This window comes from Trichechus manatus, unplaced genomic scaffold (assembly GCF_000243295.1).
Source record: "Trichechus manatus latirostris isolate Lorelei unplaced genomic scaffold, TriManLat1.0 scaffold00057, whole genome shotgun sequence".
In the NCBI taxonomy this organism is placed as follows: Eukaryota; Metazoa; Chordata; class Mammalia; order Sirenia; family Trichechidae; genus Trichechus; species Trichechus manatus.
Window position 1 is genome coordinate 1,618,475 of NW_004443993.1, and position 22,340 is coordinate 1,640,814.

Sequence of the window (22,340 nt, forward strand, 5' to 3'; positions counted from 1 at the left end):
TGGCAATGCTCACTTGGCGCCCTCCACCAGATCTGTGATGTTTTTCCGATGGCCATGACCATCCTCGTAGGTCGTCTCATTGCCCACCATGAGCACCCCCTTGTGGGCATGGATGGCTGGGAAGCATCGTTGGGCCACTAGAGGGAGCAGGGGATGGGACCAGTGAGGCTGAACCCCTGCAACGCCTCCTCAAGCCCCACCGAACGCATGGGACCCCCTGACTCACGAGGCTTGCTGGGGGTGATGACGGCAGGGCAGTCACCATCCCGAAGCACCTCGGCCACACCCTGCCAAGAGGGAAAAAATAAAATAAAACAAAACTCGTTACCAGCGGACTCACAGCAACCCTACAGGACAGAGAAGAACTGCCCCATAGGGTTTCCAAGGCTGTCATCTTTACAGAAGCAGACTGCTACACCTTTCTCCTGTGGAGCAGCTGGTGGGTTCGAACGTCGACCTTTCAGTTAGCAGCCAAGGACTTTAACCATTGTGCCACCAGGGCTCCTCCACCAAAAGAGAGGGAGGGGATTAATCCCCAGGCTGATGCCCTCCCACATGCCCCTGCCTGGACCAGGGCAGCCTCCCGCTCACCTTGTTATTCTGGAAGCCAGGCACACAGAACTGCTTGTAGTACCCAAAATCAGGGGAGGCACGGGCGTTCAGGTAGGTGAGGTAGCGGTCGGGGCATTTCTCCACGCAGATCTGGAGGGCAGAAGAAAGAGGTTGGATGGGGATCAGAAGAGAGATTCCACCCCGTGTTCACCAGGGAGAGCAGAAGGGCTGGGGAAGAAGCCGGTACTACAGGATGAAGAGAGACCTGGTAATGGAAAGGGAAGGCAGGCAAGGGGGAAGGGAGGGAACAGGTTACCTGTGGGGTGGGACACTGGAATTCCAGCAGGACCAGGGGGCTGGCACACTTCACAATGTTGAAATAAAATAGGTAGGGTTTGTCCCTGGAGTTGAGGAAGGGGGTGGAAACTGTCACGATTTTCTTGACCACTCTATATAAAATATCTTCATGAAAATAATGACAATAACTGTAGTAGCAGCAGCAACTCCATGCCAAGCACTGTTCTATGCTCTGCACATGTACTGGCTCATCTAACCATCACAATGGCCTCATGAGGTGTGACTGTTCTGATCCTCATTTTAGAGATGAGGCAACTGAGGTCCAGAGATGTTGAGACACTTGCCCCAGGTCACACAGGCAGGGAGTGGTGGAGCCTGGACTGAACTTGGTGTTACCTCGCCTGTTCATCACCATGATTTCAAATCCAGTGCTGTCTCAGCTTGGTGTCCCTCCCCTAAAATGTGAACCACCTGAGGACAGGACACTCAATGTCTCACTAACTGCCGAGTCCCCAAGGCTCAGTAGGGAATGGGAATAGTGAGAATTTTGTAAATATTTGTTGACTGGACTTATGGATGAATTGATGGATGGGTGGAGGTGAGGGGAAACCTAGAACCTTCTCTCCTGTGTTCAGGAAACCCTCCTGCCCCCACCTCCCCATTCCCACCAGTCCCCAAGGAGCCAGACTCACGCGTTTTTCGTGCCCTTCTGCCCGCAGAACTCGCCTCGGCTATCAGTAGGGTAGATCACCTTTCGAGGGTCCCCATGGGTCCAGGCTGCAGAGGGATCCAGGAACAGTGAGGTGCCTCCACTACTCAGCACCAATCCCAGCCCTGCCCCAGGGGCTGTGGCTGTCCCCTCCCACTCTGGAACCTCAGGTCTGGTCCCTTCCACTCACCTATGATACCCACAGCCACATAGCCTACAATGGCCAGGAGGAGGGCCACGCAGCAAATGATGTCAGTGCAGCCCCTGAGGAGCAGAGTCAATGTCAGAGCAGGAGCCTTGGTGCTGGGTATCATGGGCCCATCCTGCCCCACACATATACCTGCATCCGTGTGTTGTTTGGACACATGTTCCTGGGTGGTACAAATGCTGTGCCAAAGGGCATGTACATTTTCAATTTTGATAACTAATGCTACAGTGTCCTCCAAGGAAGATGGGGCAATGTTCAGCTCTCTTTTGATTGAGAGTACCCATTTCCCCACATCTTCACCAGCACTAGGTATTAATGTTTTAAAAATTTTAAACTATTTTATTACCAAAAGATAATATACAAACATAGTAAAAATTAAAACCGTACAGGAGTGTATACAATAAAGAAGTTAAGTCTCCCTGTACAATCCCTCTTGTCATAAATAATTTTTAATGATTTCTTGTCAGTACTTTGGGATATTTATTAGGTGTGATTATAATACACTCACTGTTCTGTGCCTTGCTTTTTCCACTTAATATATTTAGAGGGATCCACATCACTATGTAGAAGAGTTCTTGTATTTTTTAACAGCTGTGGAGCCCTCCTGGCGCAGTGGTTAAGCACTTGGCTGCCAACCAAAAGGTGGGCAGTTTGAACCCACCAGCCACTAAAAGTGTGGCAGTCTGCTTCTGAAAAAATTAAAACCCAAAAAAACAAACCCACTGCTGTAGAAGTCGATTCTGACCCATAGCGACCCTATAGAACAGAACAGAACATCCCATAGCGTTTCCAAGGCTGTAATCTTTATGGGAGAAGACTGGCACATCTTTCTCACGAAGAGCAGCCGGCCTTTCAGTTAGAAGCTGAGCTGTTAACTACTGTGCCACCAGGACTCCTTCCATAAAGATTACAGCCTTAGAAACCCTATGGGGCAGTTCTATTATGTCCTGTAGAGTCACTATGAGTTGGAATCGACTTGACGGCAACTGATGATAATATTACAACCTAAGGATAAATTGTAATTTATCTAACTAGTTCCTAAGGATAGATATTCAGATTATTGATTTTTGCCATTTTCAAAAAGGCAGCAATAGTATATATTATTGTCCATGTGTACAAGGTTTACTGGGAGAATTTTTTCACTAGAATTAAAATTTTTTGAACAAAAAGATGTACAGCAAAAATTTTCAGGACGAATGGAAATCAAGAAGGTGAGAGTGTTGGCACATCTCGAGGTTGGCAACCAATGTCACAAAATAATTTATGTATTAATTGTTTAATAAACTAATTTGCTCTGTAAACTTTCACCTAAAGCACAATAAAAAATTTTTTTTATGGTATTTGCAAATTCCCTCCTAAAAGACTACACCAATTAGTTTTACAAGCAGAATACAAAAAATGATTAGAAATCATTTCTAATCTTCGCTAATCTGTGATGGGGAAATTATATTTTGTCATCGTTTTATTACTTTATTTTTTAGTGAGGTTGAGCATCTTTCCATAAATTCACTGTCTATAGTATTTTTTGCTGTATAAATTATCTAATTTCTCAACCTATTTTAAAAATTCATTTACAAGATTTCTTTGTATCTTAAAAAAAATTAGTCCTCTCATCAAGTTGCAAAGATGTATCAGCAGTGTGTTGGAAAATAGATGGAGTGGGTGTGAAAAAACAGGGTGGGGGCAGTATTAGCGGCCCTCCCTCCCCCCAGGAATCCCAGAGCCCTTACCTGTTGTAAATAGGTCCTTTGAAGGTGGGGTCATACTTCTGTGGTGTTCCTGAAAATCAACAAGATTGAGCTGGGTGGGCCACGAGAGCTGGATTAAGACAGGGCTGGGAGACCTCCCTTCCGGGACCATACCCAAGCCCCCAGCCAGAGCAGGCCAGGGTAAGGGGAAGAGTCCTTAACTGTTGCTAACAGCCCTATTTATCACCTGAGGGCCACCCGCTGGGGAGGGGGCTGGGATGGTGGCCACCAAGCGAGAGAGGAAGGTTTGACGCGGGATCTCGGAGAGAAACCTCCCGAAGGAGTCCTGGGGAGAGGGCCACAAGGACAGGCCCTTCGAGCAAGGGGCAGGTGTTTGGAGGGACCTCTGGGAGGCAGCTCCAGGGTGAAACTGGGGTGAAGGCTTCAGGAAGAGACCTGCAATTCCACTCCTTCACCCTAGTCCACCTGTGGGTCCTCTCAGCCCTCCAGGCGTCCGGGCCCCACCGGGAAGGGGGTGAGGCCCAGCTCCAGGGAAAGGCCAGGCCGAGCGGGCGCTGCCTACCGTGCTTCCCATAGTAATGCTCCTGCTCGCCCCCCATGGCTGCGGGCGCCCTGCCCCACGGCGCCCGCCTGCTCCGCGCCTCCTCCGCCTCCGGTCTGCAGGCGCCAGCGTCCGGAGGGAGGCACCGACCGGCGGGCTAGTGATGGCTCCTCCCAGCTAAGAGCCAGGTGGGCGGCCGAAACCGGTCGGACCGGCCGGAGCTGAGCACTGCCAAGGGACTGACGGACAGAGGGAGGGCGGAGCGGGCCTGGCGGTGGCAGCTGCTCCCGCCACTCAAGTCCCTGCCCGATTTAGCTCTCCACGCCCCCTCCCCGCCCCAGGAAATACTATGGCATCAACCGGTGGCCTGGATCCCGTCTACCCCGCCGTACACCTGCCACACTGCCTAGAACACCACCTCCTAATCCTGGGAGGAGGCCTAATACTGCCCCATTCTCCAGGTCTAGAAACTGAGGAACAGTGTGGAAAATCGCTACCTCAGAGCCTCACAACTGGCAGATGGCCGGGTCCAAACAACCAACCATAGAGTTTGGGGCTGAAAACCGTCAAACCAGTGGATGAGTGGTTATTTTGACCTCTGTTTTTTAAAAAGTAATTGCCAACAGTTAAACACTAGGAGACTCCACGTAAAAATCTACATCTCCAGTCTTGAAAACTGGACTGGCGGTCCTGCCTGGCAGCCTCACACCACGTCCCTGTCTGGCAATGCCCCATCTGGTACCTTCATGGACCCCAACGACACCTGAGCTTGCCAGCCCTGCGCTCACTCCCAACCATTAAGCCTTAAGTGATTGTTCTGTAGAACATTTACCGAGTGTCTACTGGGTGCAGGCCCTGGGCCGGGAGTGGAGTACAGTGGTGAGTGACAGACCCAGTCACTGCCCTTGTGGAGCCCACATCCTTCTCAGGGACTGGGTTCAAATGCTGCTTCTGCCAGGTCTGAGCCAGAGGACAAAGGACAGCACTTTACCTTCCCCTAAGCCTCAGTATCCTCAACTATGAAACGGAGCTAAAGTATAAAACCAAAACTAGCCCCTAAGGTCAGGCACAGGATACGAAAGGAGGGGGTATACAGTTCAAAAGGTTTGCGGTTGGCAAGGGATATGCTGTCTTGTCAGCTTGGGGGTGTTCAATCGATGAGGGGGTATGGGGATATAGCCAGCATAGGGTGTATAGTCAGGGTAGCATTATACGGTCAGTGTGGAGGGGTACAGTCCACCTGAGATGAACGATTGCCATAGGGTGTTGAATCAATGTGGAGTGAGGTGTCCAGTCAGTGTGGGGTCATACAGCTGGTGTGGAGTATACAATCAGCACAGGGCATATGGCTGGCTGGCTGTACCCCAATACCGACTGCACAGCCCCATGCAGAATGAATGCCCCACACCAACTGTATACCTTCACACCAACCATCCTTCCCACGTTGACTGTATACCCCCTGATATCCTGTGCCTAGTCTCATTGCATCTCCCAATAGTCTTTTGAGGCCAGTTGTATACTTTGCAGTAGAGTTGACTGTCCAGCTGGCATGATGTTATACAGTCGGTGGGGGGGGCAGTGTACAACCAGCAGAAGTATACATTCAATGTGGGGCATATGGTCATCAAAGGGTTATACAGCCAGCATGGTCATCTACAGCTGGTGCTCAACAATTGTACGTGCTACCTCAGAGTCGAGCACTGCCCAGATGGTGGTCTGGCCACTAATTGAACTTGTCCCCAGAGAGACACCATTTCTTCCCCAGTGGCCTGCAGCCAAGGAGGCCCCGCCTGATCCGTGGGCCACAGGCTTTAGCAAACAGGCGAGGCCCAAGGCTCCAAGCCATGCCCTGGGGTGACCAGGACTCCCAAATAAACCCTGTGGTTCTGGAGTCCCTGCCAGCCTAAAGGCCAGCTGGTTCCACCCCACCCAGTCCGCACAGTGGACAGGAGAGCAGGCCCTGGTCTCTACATGCGGCCCTTTGGGGACACTCGTGCAGACTCAGGGCTGGAACCACCAACTCCACAATGACTTCCCCGATAAAGGTGGAATTTCCAGTTAGATAGGAAAGAGTAAATCCTCAGCCAGTAGCCCTCACTGGACATTTGGAAGAAAACTTAACCAGACAGCAAAATAAATACTACCTGGATTAATCATGCAACTATGTAAAACCCCAAACTATTACAAGCATGAGAGACACCGAAGAAAATTTCTACCATCTGACAGGAGATAAGACTGACTGGTAAGGCAGGTGGGAGGAGAGATAAGGGAGCACCGGAAGTTTCCTGTGCCAACTGGAATGGCAGCCAGACTGGCAGAGTCGGGACAGGCCACGTAAGAATGGCTGGTGCTGATGAAGAACGCTCACCACCTTTCAGACCCTGGCTCAGTGCTCTGTACCCACAGTGGAGGTCACATCATCAACCCATTATACAGCCGAGGAAAACTGAGGCTCAAGGGAAGGAAGCGGCTTGTGGCTGATCTCCATTCCAGGTTTGATGGGTAAGTGGGAGCCACTGAAGGTACTGGAGCAGAGGTATGACAGTGCCTGGCTGGGGAAGGGGGATCACGTTGGGGGTATCTCAAACTACTCTCTCAAGAAAGGAGAGGAGAGCTGAGCCTGTAGGTTTGGGGGCTGCAGGTGGGACAGCTGGGCCATGTCTGGGCTGTGTGAACTTAAATAAGGATGCAGAGAGGGGCGCCTGGCATAGGCTTGGCTCAGAGCCTGGCCTTGCGGGCTCCCAGGAAATACAGTGGGAACATTGGTACTGTCATCTGATGGATTCCATTAGCTTTCATTATGAGTTAGTGGAGTAGGGATGGAGGGTGTGGTGTGGCGAATATTAACAGTTTCTGCTAAGTGAGTCTGGTCCAAGGCCTGCAGGACTGGAGCTTCCTGAATCTCTGTAACAACGTTGCAAGATAATAACAGGAAAAGTACTGATACCCCCTATTTTATTAACCGTTTGCCATGTACCAGTCATCTTCTAAAATGTTACCTGGTTTGCCTCATTTCATCATTATAGCTTGGTGAGGTCAATCCTATTATCCACATTTGACAGATGTGGAAACTGAGGCCCATGGAGGAAAAGTAGCATGTCCATGGCCAAACAGCTATGGGCGGCAGAGCCTAGGCCTACAGATCCTGAGTCAGTGCCTGTACTGGTTTCCTATCGCTACTGTAACAAATTGCCCTGAACTTGGTGACTTACAACGACACAAATTTATTATCTTACAGTTTTGGGGGTCAGAAGTCCAAAATCAGTCTCACTGGGCTAAAGTCAAAGTGTCAGCAGAGCTGTGTTCCTTCTGGAGGCTCTGAGGGGACAATCCGTTTCCTCACCTGCTGCAGTCTTTTGAGGCTGCCCCTATTCCTTGGCTTCTGGCCTCTTCCTCCACCTTCAAAGCCAGCAATCCCATCACTTCAGCCTCTGCTTCCATCCTCACATCTCCTTCTCTGACTCTTCTGCCTCCCTCTTTCACTTATAAGGATTCCTGTGATTACATTAATATCCCTGGGTGGTGCTAATGGTTCATGCTTAACTACTAACCTAAAGGTTGGGGTTCAAACTCTCCCAGGAGTGCCATGGAAGAAAGGCCTGGTGATCTGCTTCCTTAAAGATCACAGCCAATACCATTATTAAACATTTTGATTAAAGATTCTATAGAAGAATCCTGATCTAAGGGGGAAAATATAGAGCAGAATTTTAAACGCTCATGGAATCCAGACTTTCTAAAAACTATGGAGGCTGGATGAATCCCTGAAACTATTGCCCTGAGGTAAACTTTAAACCAAAAATATCCCCTGAAGTCTTCTTAAAACCAAACAATAGTTTAGCTTAATTAGTTTAAAAAATGTCTGCCTTAAGCATTATGCTCTATCTATATGGGATCTTAACTAAATCTCTTTTGTCTTAACTATGTGTCTTAACTAAATCTGTTTTGAGATGTAAACGAGCAGATTAAACCAGTAAGAGCAAGCAAGCTGACATGGGGGAAGATAGATGCCACGCCCACATGAAGATCACCAAGGAGCCGAGCAACAGAAGCTGAAAAGAGACAAGAACCTTCCTCCAGAGCTGACAGAGAGAGAAAGCCTTTCCCTAGAGCCAGTGTCCTAAATTCAGACTTCTAGCCTCCTAAACAGAAACCCTGGTGGCGTAGTGGTTAAGTGCTACGGCTGCTAACCAAAAGGTCGGCAGTTCAAACCCACCAGGTGTCCCTTGGGAACCCTATGGGGGCAGTTCTATTCGTCCTATAGGGTCACTATGAGTCGGAATTGACTCGATGAATTGACTTGACGGCAACAGGTTTAGCTTCCTAAACTGTGAGGAAATAAATTTCTGTTTGTCAAAGCCACCCACTTGTGGTATTTCTGTTACAGCAGCACTAGATAACTAAGACAGCATGTAAGGTAACATGCAGAGGTTCCGGGGATTAGGGAAAATGCGGACATCTTTGGGTGAGGCAATTATCCTGCCTACCAGTGTCTTACCCATCTAGGCCAGGGGTTGGAAACAACTGCCCCTGGGTTAAATCGGGCCCACTGCCTGTTTTCATACAGCCCATGAGCTAAGAATGGTCTTCACACTTTTAAATGGTTGAAAAACATCAAAAAGAATAAATTTTGGGATGTGAAAATTATGTAAAATTCAAATTCCAGTGTCCATAAATAAAGTTTTATTGGAACACAGCCATGTTCATTTGTTTTCACACTGTCTATGGCTGCTTTCACGCTACAACAGCAGAGCAGAGTAGCTGTGATAGAGACTATATGTAGAGAAATATTTACTCTCTAGCCCTTTACAGAAGTTGGCTGGCCCCGGTCTCCAGGCAATAAATAGGCATGTGCTGAGCCAGCTCTATGCCAACACCTTTGTCACACGCTCTCCTTGTACCAACCCGGAGTGGTGACATTCATTCCCCACAAGATGGGTGGGGAAATCGAGGCACTGAGAAGGGATGTAATTGTCCCAGCAGGTTCCACACCCTGGAAGCAGGGGAGTCACGCTGAGCAGGGCTCCTGTCCTTGCTGGATGATGCTGATCAAGCCTTTTCCTTTTCCTGGCCTCCATTTCCCTGTCTGGAAAATGGACCTAATCCTTGTATTTCCTTCATAGGTGTTTTTAGGACTTGATGCTCAAAAAGCACTTAGCATAGGCCTGTGGTACGTGGCTTAAACAAACACTAACCATGGGTGGGATCCCCTTGTATGGGGGCAAACTGAGGCTGCTTGCTCAGGCCACATGGCTGGGAAAGCGTGCCGGGAATCAAACCAAGGCCCCTTTGGCTCCCACCCAGATCTTTTCTTTGGCAGGTGCCAGGAGAGGCAGAGCTGAAGACGCCGCGATGGTGGGGGAAAAGCACGGGCAAGCAAGGCATTACATCAGGCCAGAGTGGGGGGAGGCGGCCCTTGGGTCCCCTCCTAGCTGGGCATGAGGGCTGGTCTACACAGAGCAGTGGGCATGGAAGATAACGGAACAGTCACAATGCTGGTGCCAGGACATAGAGTACCACCCAGCCTCCACGGCCTCTGGGCACTGGCCAAGTCCCCAAGGGCTGTGGCAGCCCCAGGCTCGCCCACATAGCCAGCCTGGCTCGCCCCCACCTTCCCAGAAGTCTGTGCTTAGGGAATGGGCATGCCAGTTGCCCAGACAAGTCCCTTTGACAGAGGCCTGGGGGCAGCATCTGGGTGAGAAAGCTGGACGTAACCCTACTAGTCACAACGCTACCAGCAAAGACAGAGCGCCTACTGTGCGCCGGGCCTGTACCAGGCAACGAACCAGACACTTTACTTCTAGGAACTCATTTAATCTCATGACGATATTCTGAGGGCGGATGGCACAATGAAGAAACTGAGGCACAGAGATGCTTAATGCCTTGCCCAAGGTGATACAGTCAGTAGGAGCTGGGCTTTGAACCCTGCTCCTGATACCATGCTCTGGCACTCTGCTGCCATCCAGTAGATTCCAACTCATGACGACCTTATAAGACAGGGTAGAACTGCCCCCATAGAGTTTCCTGGACTGTAATCTTCACAGAAAGGACCCCTGGTGGCATAACAGTTGCTGCTAAGTGCTCGGCTGCTAACGAAAAGGTTGGCGGTTTGAACCCACCTAGTGGCTCACTGGCAGAAAGACCTGGCAATCTGCTCCTGTAAAGATTACAGCCTAGGAAATCCTATGGGGCAGTTCTACTCTGCCACATGGGGGTGCTATGAGTCGGAATCGACTTGATGTCACCCAACAACAGCAAAGCTTTACGGAAGCAGACTGCCACATCTTTCTCCTGCAAAGAAAAATTGGTGGGTTCAAATGACAGACCTTCCAGTTAGCAGGGAGTGCCTAACCACTGCACCACCAGGGCTCCTTATGCTATGTGATAAACCAAAACCCACTGCCGTGGAGTCAGTTCTGACTCAGGCATTTACTGTGTACAAAGCTCTGGGCTAAGCGCTGCATCCACATCAGTCCACTGGACCCTCAAGGCAGCCCTGAGCAGGAGCCAATCAATACTGTTACTAACTCCATTTTATGGATGGAGAAAATAAGGCTCAGGGACATGAAAGGTAACAGATGATACAGAGCTAGGAAGGGTGGATCTGGAGCTTGAACAGAGCCCATGCTGCGTTCTGGAACCTGGCTGAGTCAGACTCCTGTGGGCAGCCCACCCTGGGCCCAGTCACCATCATCTCACCCCTCAACTAGTGCAGTTGCCTCTGCCTTGGTCTCCTGGCTTCTGCAGTTGCATCCTACAGAGACCAGAGGGAGCCTGCTGAACACCTGAGGCGGGCCCCATCCCTCCTATGCTCAGAACTCTCAATGGCTCCCATCTCTCTCAGAACAAAAGTCCAAGTCCTCCCTGCAGCCCACAAAACCCTGTATAATCTGCCCCTGTTCCCTCCCTGATCTCAACTCCTCCTGCTCTCCCCATCACTCACATTGCTCCTCAAACACACCGGGCCTGCTGTCACCCCAGGGCCTTTGCACTGGCTGTATCCTCTGCTGGAACCACTTTGTATGGCTCCCCACTTGTTCTCTGGTCACCTTCTCAGGATGACCTCCTCTGATCCCTTGATTTTTAATTTTAAACCCCATCCCTAGCACCTGTAGCTCACTCCCCCACCACCACCCCACCCCCATGGGCTTCATTTTTCTCCTGAGCCCTTATCTGATATTCCATGTATTTTCCTGCATTCATCTTATTTCTTATCTGTCTCTCTCCAGAACATCAACTCCCAGAGGGCAGATTCTTTGTTCATCCACTGCTGTGTCTCCAGGGCTTAGAACAGAACCTGGCACAGGGCACTTGCTTGATAAATGTTTGTTGAAGTAAGTTATGAATGAACTGATCTGTATTAAGTAACCTGTATGCTTATCAAGGAGCCCTGGTGGCTTAGTGGTTAAGAGCTTGGCTGCTAACCAAAAGGTCAGCAGTTCAAATGTATTCAAACCCACCAGCCCCTCCGCAGGAGAAAAGACCTGGTGATCTGCTCTTGTAAAAATTACAGCCTAGGAAACCCTATGGAGCAGTTCTACCCTGTCCTGTAGGGTTGCTGAGACAGAATCAACTAGATCATGACAAGTTTGGAGTTTTATACTTACCAAGAACAAGTCTTTAAACAGAGAATCACTCTCCCTCTGACCTCTGGCCCCGAGCCTCGTTTCCTCTCCCTGGCGGCAGTTCTTCTCCCTGGTTTCCCTTTCCTCTTTCCAGACATGGCTTATAATACATTTACACAAAGAGATTTCTAGTTATTTATGCTCCACTCTCTGTTTTGTTACACACACACTATTCCCTCAGGTTTATATCATTAGACATTGTTTCCGCAGAGCAAAGCTAGACCTATTTCATCTTTTCCAGGGCTACACAATGTTCCACTGTGGGAACAGTATCATTTTTTATTGTTATAGTTGAAAATATACACAGCAAAACATACACCAATCCAACCGTTTCTACACGTATGGTTCAGCAACATTGATCACATTCTTCAAGTTGTGCAACCATTCTCAACCCTCCTTTTCTGAGTTGTTCCTCCCCCATCAACATAAACTCACTGTCCCCTAAGGTTCCTATCTAATCTTTCAAGCTGCTGTTGTCAGTTTGATCCCATATAGATAGTTCTTAAAAGAGCATAATGCTCAAGGCAGACATTCTTCACCAGTTAAGCTGAACTACTATTTGGTTTTAAGAAGACTTCAGGGGATAATTTTTTGGTTTACCTTTTAAAGATTATCTCAGGGCAATAGTTTCAGGGGTTCATCCAGCCCCCATGGCTCCAGGAAGTCTGGATTCCATAAGTATTTGAAATTTTGCTCTCCATTTTCCTCCTTTTGATCAGTATTCTTCTATAGAATCTTTGATCAAAACGGAACAGTATCATTCTTCATTAAGCCAGCCTGGGAAGCATTCAAAAGATACAGATGCCACATGTACACATAGAAATTTATAGGCAAAGACCTGAAAGGAGACTTAGCTGTGTTACCCCTGGGGTGAGAGCAGCTAAAGAAGGATATGTAGAAGGTTCTTTCACATGGAAGGCTAGACATGTCCATGCAGTTGAAGGCTTGTTTTTAGTTTTCAGTCCCCCTTTCCCACCAAGAATATACGGTATTACTTTTGTTATGAAAGAGTTTAAAATCTTATTCTAAAATAACCCTCCCTTTGGGGACTGACTGGGAAGGGGCACAAGGGAACTCTCCAGGGGTTATGGGAATGTTCTATTCTAGGGGTCTGTAATCTTTTACTGTGAAGGGCCAGATAGTATAGGTTTTAGGCATTGTGGTTCGCATATGGTCCTTTATTTTTTTTTTGCACTATGAGTTTTAATTGAAAACATTAAACAGTTTACTCAATGAATTAAAAAACTTTGATAGTTAAATTGGACTATCACTTATGTGACATTTATTCTTCATATTTATGTAGACATGAAAGAAACTTTACTTGTGTTTTCTGTTCTCCATTTCAGAGCAAGATTATGAAGAGAGGGCGTAATGTATTTATAAATCAAAACCCAACTGGGTTAGAAATGAAATATAAAGGGAACTCAATCCACACACGGCTGTGCCATAAGAACACAGGTGGTTTTTAACTCATGTTTTGGGTAGGAAAGCAATGTAGCTCATTCACAAGACATGAAAGCAGGTGCTATAGTAAAGCTGAACCACAAAAACGCCAATGATTTTTAGCATGCCTCTTAATTTTTCCATTCTCTGGTTTCTTGCCTTCTGCTCCCAAATCTTGAACAGGTAACCGCTTGAGGGGGTGCTGGCAATAGATAGGCCATGGAGGAAGTGTCAGCAAACACAAAAATGTAAATCCGGCCAGAACTATATAGATAGTCTATCTGAAGTGTTCAGCCATATACCCATAGATAAATCCAACTATTGCAGAAAAAATGAATAACTCCCTGAAACATCTGTTCAGCTAGCTTCTGCCCCTTGTAAGCCATCTCCGTGGGCAGCGAGCCCAGATGCTCCAACACGATGCCTAAGAGGACGGGCAGCAGACTGCAGTCCGCAGGCCTGTGGGCCAGTTTGCCAACCCCTGTTCTATACCGCAGTTGGCGTTAGCGGTTGTGTGAGTCTATATATTTGACAAAGCTCATCAACCTGTACTCCTAAAATCTGTGCTTTTTCTTGATACGTAAATTATTCTTTAATTATAAATTAATATACTAATAAAATAATACTAACGGCACCTCCTTGGGCACAATGGGCTTCTGGAGTGCTGGTAATGCTTTTTCCTGATCTGGGTGCTGGTTAGATGGGTGTGCTCACCTTGTGAAAACTCCTTGAGCCATGTACATTTAGGATCTGGGCCCTGTTATGTATGTGTTTTCTGTGAGAAAAAGTTTGTAATACCCTCTCCCTGATTGGTTAGGAGTCTCTGGTGGCACGGACGGTTAAGCACTCGACTACTTCTGAAAGTTTGGCACTTCAAACTGCCCAGATGTATATCAGAAGAAAGGCCTGGCGATCTGCTTCGAAAAGGTCACAGCCTTGAAAACCCTATGGAATGCAGTTCTACTCTGCACACAGGTCACCATGAGTCAGAATGGACTCGACGGCAATGGGTTTGCTTTTTTTTTTGGTTTTTGGTTGGTTAAATATAAGATGGTCCATACACAATGCACTACTTTATGCAATTGTCAGACAAGATTGAGGAAAGCTTTCCAGGCACTGCACACACACAAAAGCAATGTGTAGAACAAACACCTTTTCATTCAACAAGTATTTGCTGAGCACATACTGGGTGGGTACACCTTCTAACAAAACAGACGTGCATTCCTGCTCTCATGAAGCTAGCATTCTAGTGATTTGCTGCCATTTTTGAAAGAAAAAAAAAAAAGCCACTAAATAAAGAGTCTGTATAGAATTGCTTGCGAAGACCGAAAGCCTAGACTCCTTCTGGAAGGAAACACGAGATGGTGTAACATTGGTAGAACTGGGAGAGGGAGCCAGAGGGAGACTTTTCAAGATGAAAGTATAAAGTCTTTTGTATCTTTAACTATGTGAATGTATTATGTCTTTCAATTAAAAAAAAAAAAAAAGTTGCAATTAAATAAATACTCTATCCCAACTATATACGTGTATATACACACACATGACCTTTTAGGTTAGCAGCCAAGCTCTTAACCACTGTGCCACCAGGGCTCCATGTATGTATATATATACAAACCCACTGTCATCATAACCACCCTATAGGACAGAGTAGAACAGCCCCATTGGGTTTCTAAGGCTGTAAATCTTTACGGAAGCAGATTGCCACATCTTTCTCCTGTGGAGTGGCTGGTGGGTTTGAACCGTCAACCTTTTGGTTAGCAGCTGAACTCTTAACCACTGTGCCACCAAGTCTCCACATATGTGTGTGTATATATATATTTTAATCAGATGCCAGGGCCCCACTGCAGGCTGAGTTGTACTCACTGGGGAACTGGACCAAGGAATCTGCTTTTTAAAACAAACATCACTACTTGTTTTCCAGTTTTTTTCCCCTTAGTCAGTCTATTGTTTCAGTTTTAGGATTCTTTCCCATGCTGTTTATGCCAAGGGTGGGCTGGGGAGGGTGGCAGTGCCCATTGCTGACATGCACTAGGGCTGGGAGCCATTTTCCGGTTTCCCTCAGAGCTGCCGAGTTCGTCTAGAGGAGGGAGCTTCCGGCCGTGCCCAGCCCAGCCCAGCCCCGGTTTATGCTTGTCGGAGAAGCTGCTTCTCCATCAGCTCACAGAAAATCCAGATCCCCAGTACCAACAGCCCCCGAGGCCTCCTGAGCACAGAGCTTGCCAGACACTATGCAAAACGCTTGCCATCAACATTTGTAGTAACTGTTAAATGAGAAACTATTTTGTTCTGTAAGCCTTCATCTTAAGTGAGAATAACAGCACAATTGAAAGAGCGTAGTCAATGTCACTGAACTGTGCATGTAGAAATTTTTGAAACGGTGTGTCTTTGGCTATGTGTATTTTCACCAAAAAAAAAAAAAAAAAGGTTGAGAATTTAGAGGGTTAATATGTTGTGGGGTTGTTAACCAATGTCATAAAACAACATGTGTACTACTGTTTCATGAGAAACTATTTGTTCTGTAAGCCTTCACCTGAAGTACAATAAAATAATTAAAAAAAAAAAGAAAACAAAACGCTTGCCATCAGTGAGTGTGATCTACACAGTCTCACAGATGAGGATATAAGTCTCAGAGAGGTTACCTGACTCACCTAGGGTCACACAGCTTCTAAGTGTCAGAACCAAGATGTGAGCCTAGATCTGTCTGATGTCACCCCTACATTCATGGTGACCAACAGGAAGGGATTGGGGCATGAGGGAAAGATATGTGAGCCACTCTTGCACACCATTCCCATAGGAAAGTGCCCCAGTATCTGGCAGGGACTTCACCAGGTGGCGTGGGGGGGCCAGGTTTTTTGTTCTAGAAAGAAAGAATTGTTTACAACCTAAGCTAGTCCCCAATGGCAAGGAGTCAAGTGAGGTGGCCTGTGTGGAGGAGGACAGGGCCTGGTTGCAGGACTCAGCTGAAGTCTCCGCCTCAGGCTCTGCTGGGCCTCACAGAGAAATAATTAAGCAACGGTGTGGTTTGTTTGCTGTTCCCTCTCCCCATGGAGGACTCAACCTCCGGCCTTAGTCCCTAAAATAATTCATGATGATTCTCCATCATACATCGTGTCCTGTTCTTTCTTCACAATGCTCACAACAACCTAAAATTATATATTTATTCCCTGGTCACTCCATACGGGCGTGGCTTTTCCTGGTTCACCAGCCACTGCGCTCCCAGTGTCTAGACTCCCACCTGTAGGGTGCTCAATAGATCCTTGTTGACTGAATGTGCTCCCAGCACCCAGCACAAGGTCTGTCAGGCACAGAGGTCCCCCTGTCTCAGGTATGGGCCGGGCTGGGCCTGGGAGGGTTTTCTTAGTCCCACCCATGGCTGGCTCCCTTTGGCCAAATTCAAGGCTGGGTGAATCACATCATTGTCCACTCTGCCCCCCACCCCCATCTCAGCTGGGCCACAGGAACACCAAAGATCCCTCAGCTGCTGCCCACAAGCAGGCAGTGCCTGGCCAGGACCCAGGCTGATTCCCAGATCAGAGACAGCTAGCCACACCCAGTGGACACACTGCATGGGCAGCTGCAGGGTCTGGGGCTTAAGAGAAAACCAAGGGCAAGGAGGCCCCCCCAGGAGGTCTGGGCTGACAGCTTCAAGCCCAGAGAGGAGTAGCTGGGAGGCTGCCAGGCCTAGTGCCTCCAGCTTGGCTGGGCTGGGCAGGGCAGGGCAAGGAAGGTCCCAGCCTCCTCCATTTCTCTCTCAACAGCTTACTGAGGCCTTAGTCCCTGGGGGGAAGGGTGGCTCTCACATATTTTGTTTTTCTTAGTTATTTTTGTGCGGTTTCCGGCCCCCTCCCCAATGCCCTGAGGTTTCAGAGTTTCCAGGAAGTTCCTGTCACACGAAGGGGACGGCCGGGCCCCTTAACCACAGGGCAGTGCCAGGTGGGGCTTGGGCTCCAAACAGCCCTGGGAACCCAAAATAGAGAAGAGAAAGGGGAAACTGAGGACCACGCTCGCGCATGGGAACGCAGAAGCAGGCACCGTGGAGAGCGAGTGCAGGGGGCGTGGGGAGGGGGCACATCCAGAGCCCATCCCCCGGACCAAACGGCAAAGCTCTCCCTCGGGGGTCCCTGCGAGGGGCTTCCAGGTGCCGGGGCCCAGCTAAGTGGGAGGAGAGCATCCCCAGCCTCTTGCACAGGGCGGGGAAAGTTTGTCAATTGTTTTCAGCTTCGTTCCAGTCTCCTTCACCAAGGCGGCATTGTCTCCGCCCTTCCGAGGTGGCCAGCAAACCCGGCTGGCTCCCACCCCGCCATTAGGTCCACCCAGTCTTGCCTCAGTTTCTCCATCTGGCCAAATGCCCGGGACGGCTACTTCTAAAGGGATGCGGGCTGGAAGAAGAAGTGGGCAAAAGGGAGTGGAAGAGGAGGGGGATTTGGGGAGGTCTGGGCTCTCTTACGACTCCCGGCCGCCGTGCCTCCCCTCCCCCGCCCGCTATCTGAGCCGCCCAGATAACGGGACCTCCCGGGCGGAGCATGCGCCCTGCGCCCGGCCCATCAGCCAGAGAGTGCAGGGGCTCCAGAGAGGCGGCGCGGGGCGATCTGGCGGGGAGCAAGGGGCGTAGGGGACCCCCTTTGTAGCGTGGGTGTTTAAGGTCTCAGATGTCGCCTTTCCCCAGGGCCCTCCAACGTAGCCGGGCGGCCTCCAGCCAGAGGCTGTTCTTACCGTAGGCTCCGTCCTTTCGCTCGTCCTCCATGGCCAGGGCGGGCGGGAGGGGAGTCCGAGCCGGCGCGACCCCAGCCCAGGCGGGCGGGAGGCTTCGCGGGCTGCAGCGCCCCGCCCCGGTCCCGTCCCCGCCCCTCCCGGCCGTCCCCGCCCCAGCCCGCCCCTCCAATGGGAGCTCCGAGCGGGCAGGGGCGGGATAGGGCTCCACAAGGGGCGGGGCTCTCTGTTTTCCGGCTGGGCCCCTGGAGGCTGTGCTATCCACTCGTTCATCCTCTAGTATACTGTGTGCCAGCAAACAAAAAAAAGATGCCATTTTTCGTTCATCAGATTGGCAAGAATTTTAAGAGTTTGGTAACATCGAGTGCGGTGAGCAAATGTTCTATTTGGCAGAAAGTTTAAATCCAAAACATGCTTATGCTGGGCTGTTCCTCTCTGACGTTGACCTTGGAGAAGCCATCGCTGGCGTGCATGTATAAGAATGTTACCTGCAGCCTTGACAGTTATCGTGAAAAATGTACATGCCCGTCAACAGGGCAGCTGATACAAGTCGATGGTTTGCTCACAAGAGGGAATACCATCCAGCGGATAAAAAGAATGAATCAACAGGGAAATGCAAATTAAAACTACAATTACTGTGGAGAACAGTTGCGCAGTTCCTGAAAAAGTTGCATATACAACTAGCATATGATGTGACATATACAACTAGCATATGACCCAGCAGTCCCCATCCTAGGTATAATACAGAACAAGTGAAAGCAGGAATGGAAACAGAAACTTTTACACCAATGTTCATTGCAGCACTTTTCACAATAGCCAAAATGTGGAAACAACCGAAATGTTCATCAGCAGATGAATGGATAAACAAAATGTGGTGTATAATACAATGGAATATTACTCAGCAATAAAGAGAAATGAAGTCCTGAGGCATGCCACAACATGGACGAACCTTGAAAAAATTATGCTGATCAAAATCAGCCAGTAGCAAAAGGACAAATAGTGTATGATCTCACTTACATGAAATAAGCAAATATACAGAAACCAAAGATTATTAGTGGTTACAAGGGGTGGGAGGGAGGGAGAAAGGGGCAGTTTTTGCTTGGGGGACATTGAGTTTATGTTAATGGTGGCTGGTGGGAATGTAAAATGGCATAACCACTTTGGAAAAAGGTCTAGCAGTTTCTTATAAAGTTTAATGAGCACCATATGACTCAGCCATCTCACTCCTAGAAATAAAACCGTATGAAATTTTGTAAGATAAATGACTTCTTCATTGCAAATACCTTTTTCAACAACATAAACTGCGACTATACACGTGAACCTTGCCAATGGAATACACAGGAATCAAATTGACTACATCTGTGGAAAGAGATGATGGAAAAGCTCAATATTATCAGTCAGAACAAGGCCAGGGGCCGATTGTGGAACAGACCATCAATTGCTCTTATGCAAGTTCTAGTTGAAGGTGAAGAAAATTAAAACGAGTCCACGAGAGCCAAAATACAACCCTGAGTATATCTTGCCTGAATTTAGAGACCGTCTCAAGAACAGATTTGACATATTGAACACTAATGACCGAAGACTAGATGAGTTGTGGAATGGTATCAAAGACATCATACATGAAAAAAGCAAAAGATCATTAAAAAGACAGGAATGAAAGAAAAGACCAAATGGGTGTCAGAAGAGACTCTGAAACTCGCTCTTGAATGTAGAGTAGCTATAGCAATATAGAGTATCTACAAAAACCTGAACAGAAGACCTCAAAGGGTGGCTCGAGAAGACACAGTAAACCACTGTAACCAAATGCGCAAAGACCTGAAGTTCGAGAACCAAAAGGGAAGAACATGCTCCGCATTTCTCAAGCTGAACAAACTGAAGAAAAAATTCAAGCCTCAAGTTGCAATATTGACTGATTCTATGGGCAAAAATATTGAACGACACAGGAAACATCAAAAGAAGATGGAAGGAATACATAGAGTCACTGTACCGAAAAGATTTGGCCTACGTTCAACCATTTTAGGAGGTAGCATATGATCAAGAACCAATGATATTGGAAGGAAGACGTCCAAGCTGCACTGAAGGCATTGGTGAAAAACAAGGCTCCAGGAATTGACAGAATACCAATTGAGATGTTTCAACAAAAGGATGCAACGCTCATCTATGTGAAGAAATTTGGAAGCCAGTTACCAGACCAACCACCTGGAAGAGATCCATATTTGTGCCCATTCCAAAGAAAGGTAATCCAACAGAATGCAGAAATTATCGAACGATACAGTTAATATCATATGCAAGTAAAATTTTGCTGAAGATCATTCAAAAACGTTTGCAACAGTACACTGATGGAACTGCCAGAAATTCAAGCCAGATTCCGAAGATGCTGATGTCAGATAGATCTTGGCTGAAAGCAGAGAATACCAGAAAGATGTTTACCTGTGTTTTATTGACTATGCAAAGGCATTCAGCTGCATGGATCATAACAAATTATGGACAACATTTTGAAGAATGGGAATTCTAGAACACTTCTTTGTGTTCATTAGGCAGTACACAGACCGAGGCAGTCGTTTGAACAGGACAAGGGGATACCACGAGGCTTGAAATTAGGAAAGGCGTGCATCAGGGTTGTATCATTTTACCATACTTATTCAATCTGTATGCTGAACAAATAATCCAAGAAACTGGACTACATGAAGAAGAATGGGGCATTAAGATCGGAAGAAGACTCATTAACAGCCTGTGGTATGCAAATAACACAACCTTGCTTGCTGAAAGCCAAGAGGACTTGAAGCACTTACTGATGAAGATCAAAGACTACAGCCTTCAGTAGGGATTACACCTCAACATAAAGAAAACAAAAATCCTCACAACTGGACCAATAAGCAACATCATGATAAACAAGAAAAGATTGAAGTTGTGAAGGATTTCATTTTACTTGAATCCACAATCAATGACCATGGAAGCAGCAGTCAAGAAATCAAACGATGCATTGCATTGGGTAAATCTGCTGCAAAAGACCTCTTTAAAGTGTGAAAAAGCAAAGATGTCACTTTGAGGACTAAGGTGCACCTGACCCAAGCCATGGTATTTTCAATTGCCTCATACGCATGTGAAAGCTGCACAATGAATAAGTAAGACTGAAGAAGAACTGATGCCTTTGAATCATGGTGTTGGCGAAGAATAGCAAATATACCATGGACTACTAGAAGAACAGGAACCTGGTGGTGTAGCGGTTAAGAGCTCAGCTGCTAACCAAAACGTCGGCAGTTCTAATCCACTAAGCTGCTCCTTGGAAACCCCACAGGGCAGTCAAACAAATCTGTCTTGGAAGAAGTACAGCCAGGATGCTCCTTAGAAGTGAGGATGTTGAGACTTAGTCTAATGTACTTTGGACATGTTATCAGGAGGGACCAGTCCCTGGAGAAGGACATCATGCTTGGTAAAGTTGAGGGTCATTGAAAAAGAGAAAGACTCTCCATGAGATGGATTGACACAGTGGCTGCAACAATAGGCTCAAACATAGCAATGATTGTGAGGGTGGCACAGGACTGCGCAGTGTTTCCTTCTGTTATACATTAGGTTGCTATGAGCGGGAACCGACTCAGTGGCACCTAACAACAACAACACCGCAAAGACTTGTACACAAATGTTCGTAGCAGTTTTATTCAGAATGACTCCGAACTCGAAACAACCCAAATGTCCATCAGCTGGTGAATGGTTTAACACTGTGTCCATCCATGCAATGGAATACTTCTCAGCAATAAAAAGAAATGAGCTATTTTTTAAAAATTTTTACTGTGCTTTAGGTGAAAGTTTACAGAGCAAATTAGTTTCCCACTAAACAATTAATACACAAATTATTTTTTGACATTGTTTGCCAACCTCGTGATGTGTCAACGCTCTCCCCTTCTCCACCCCAGGTTTCCTGTTTCCGTTCATTCAGTTTTCCTGTCCCTGCCTTCTCGTCTGTGCTTTTGGGCTGGTGTGCCCATTAGTCTTGTATACATGATTGAACTACAAAGAATATTCCTCACGTGCGTCACTGTTGGTCCAAGAAATGAATTATTGATATGAACAATGATATGGACGAATCTCAAAAAAGCATTATGCTGAGCAAAAGAATTTACGTTGTAAAAAGTTCTAGAACAGGCATAGCTAATCAACCTATGGTAACAGAATGCTTATCAGTGGTTGTCTTCAGGGTGGTAGTGACTGGCAGGGCCACAGCGGTGGCTTCCGAGGGACTCGAAACAGGACTGTGATTACACAGATGGGTTCCGTTTGTGGAAGTGACTCAACCTCTGCTCTTTCTTAATATACGTTACATTTCCATTTTTTTTTAATTTAAGAAAGAATGAGGTGGCTCTATAGGTTATAAGGAGAGTGAATATTTATAGAGGGCTTACTCAGCTCATCAAGGTATTAAATGCTTTTTAGTAAATCCTTACAACCATTTTCCAGTTGGGAAAGTGACACAGAAAGCTTAAGCAATTTACCTACAGTCAAACAGTTAATGATTACCAGTGGGCTACAGATTTGAATCCATGGAGTCTGA

The 22,340-nt window shown here is 47.5% G+C and overlaps 1 protein-coding gene across 1 annotated transcript in view; it reads right to left on the bottom strand.

The window, feature by feature from the left end:
- SLC44A2 (solute carrier family 44 member 2 (CTL2 blood group)) overlaps nt 1-17,903 on the bottom strand; it is a 28,994-nt gene extending 11,091 nt beyond the window's left edge. Inside the window, exons 1-8 of the mRNA XM_004378345.2 lie at nt 17,795-17,903; nt 3,497-3,545; nt 1,749-1,822; nt 1,542-1,626; nt 869-953; nt 592-702; nt 227-287; nt 14-137 (exon numbers count right to left, since the gene is read on the bottom strand). Coding sequence (XP_004378402.1) covers nt 14-137; nt 227-287; nt 592-702; nt 869-953; nt 1,542-1,626; nt 1,749-1,822; nt 3,497-3,545; nt 17,795-17,825 — 620 coding nt within the window. The 5' untranslated portion in view covers nt 17,826-17,903. The remainder of the gene's footprint in view (nt 1-13; nt 138-226; nt 288-591; nt 703-868; nt 954-1,541; nt 1,627-1,748; nt 1,823-3,496; nt 3,546-17,794) is intronic.
- Between the last annotated feature and the right edge of the window lie 4,437 nt (nt 17,904-22,340).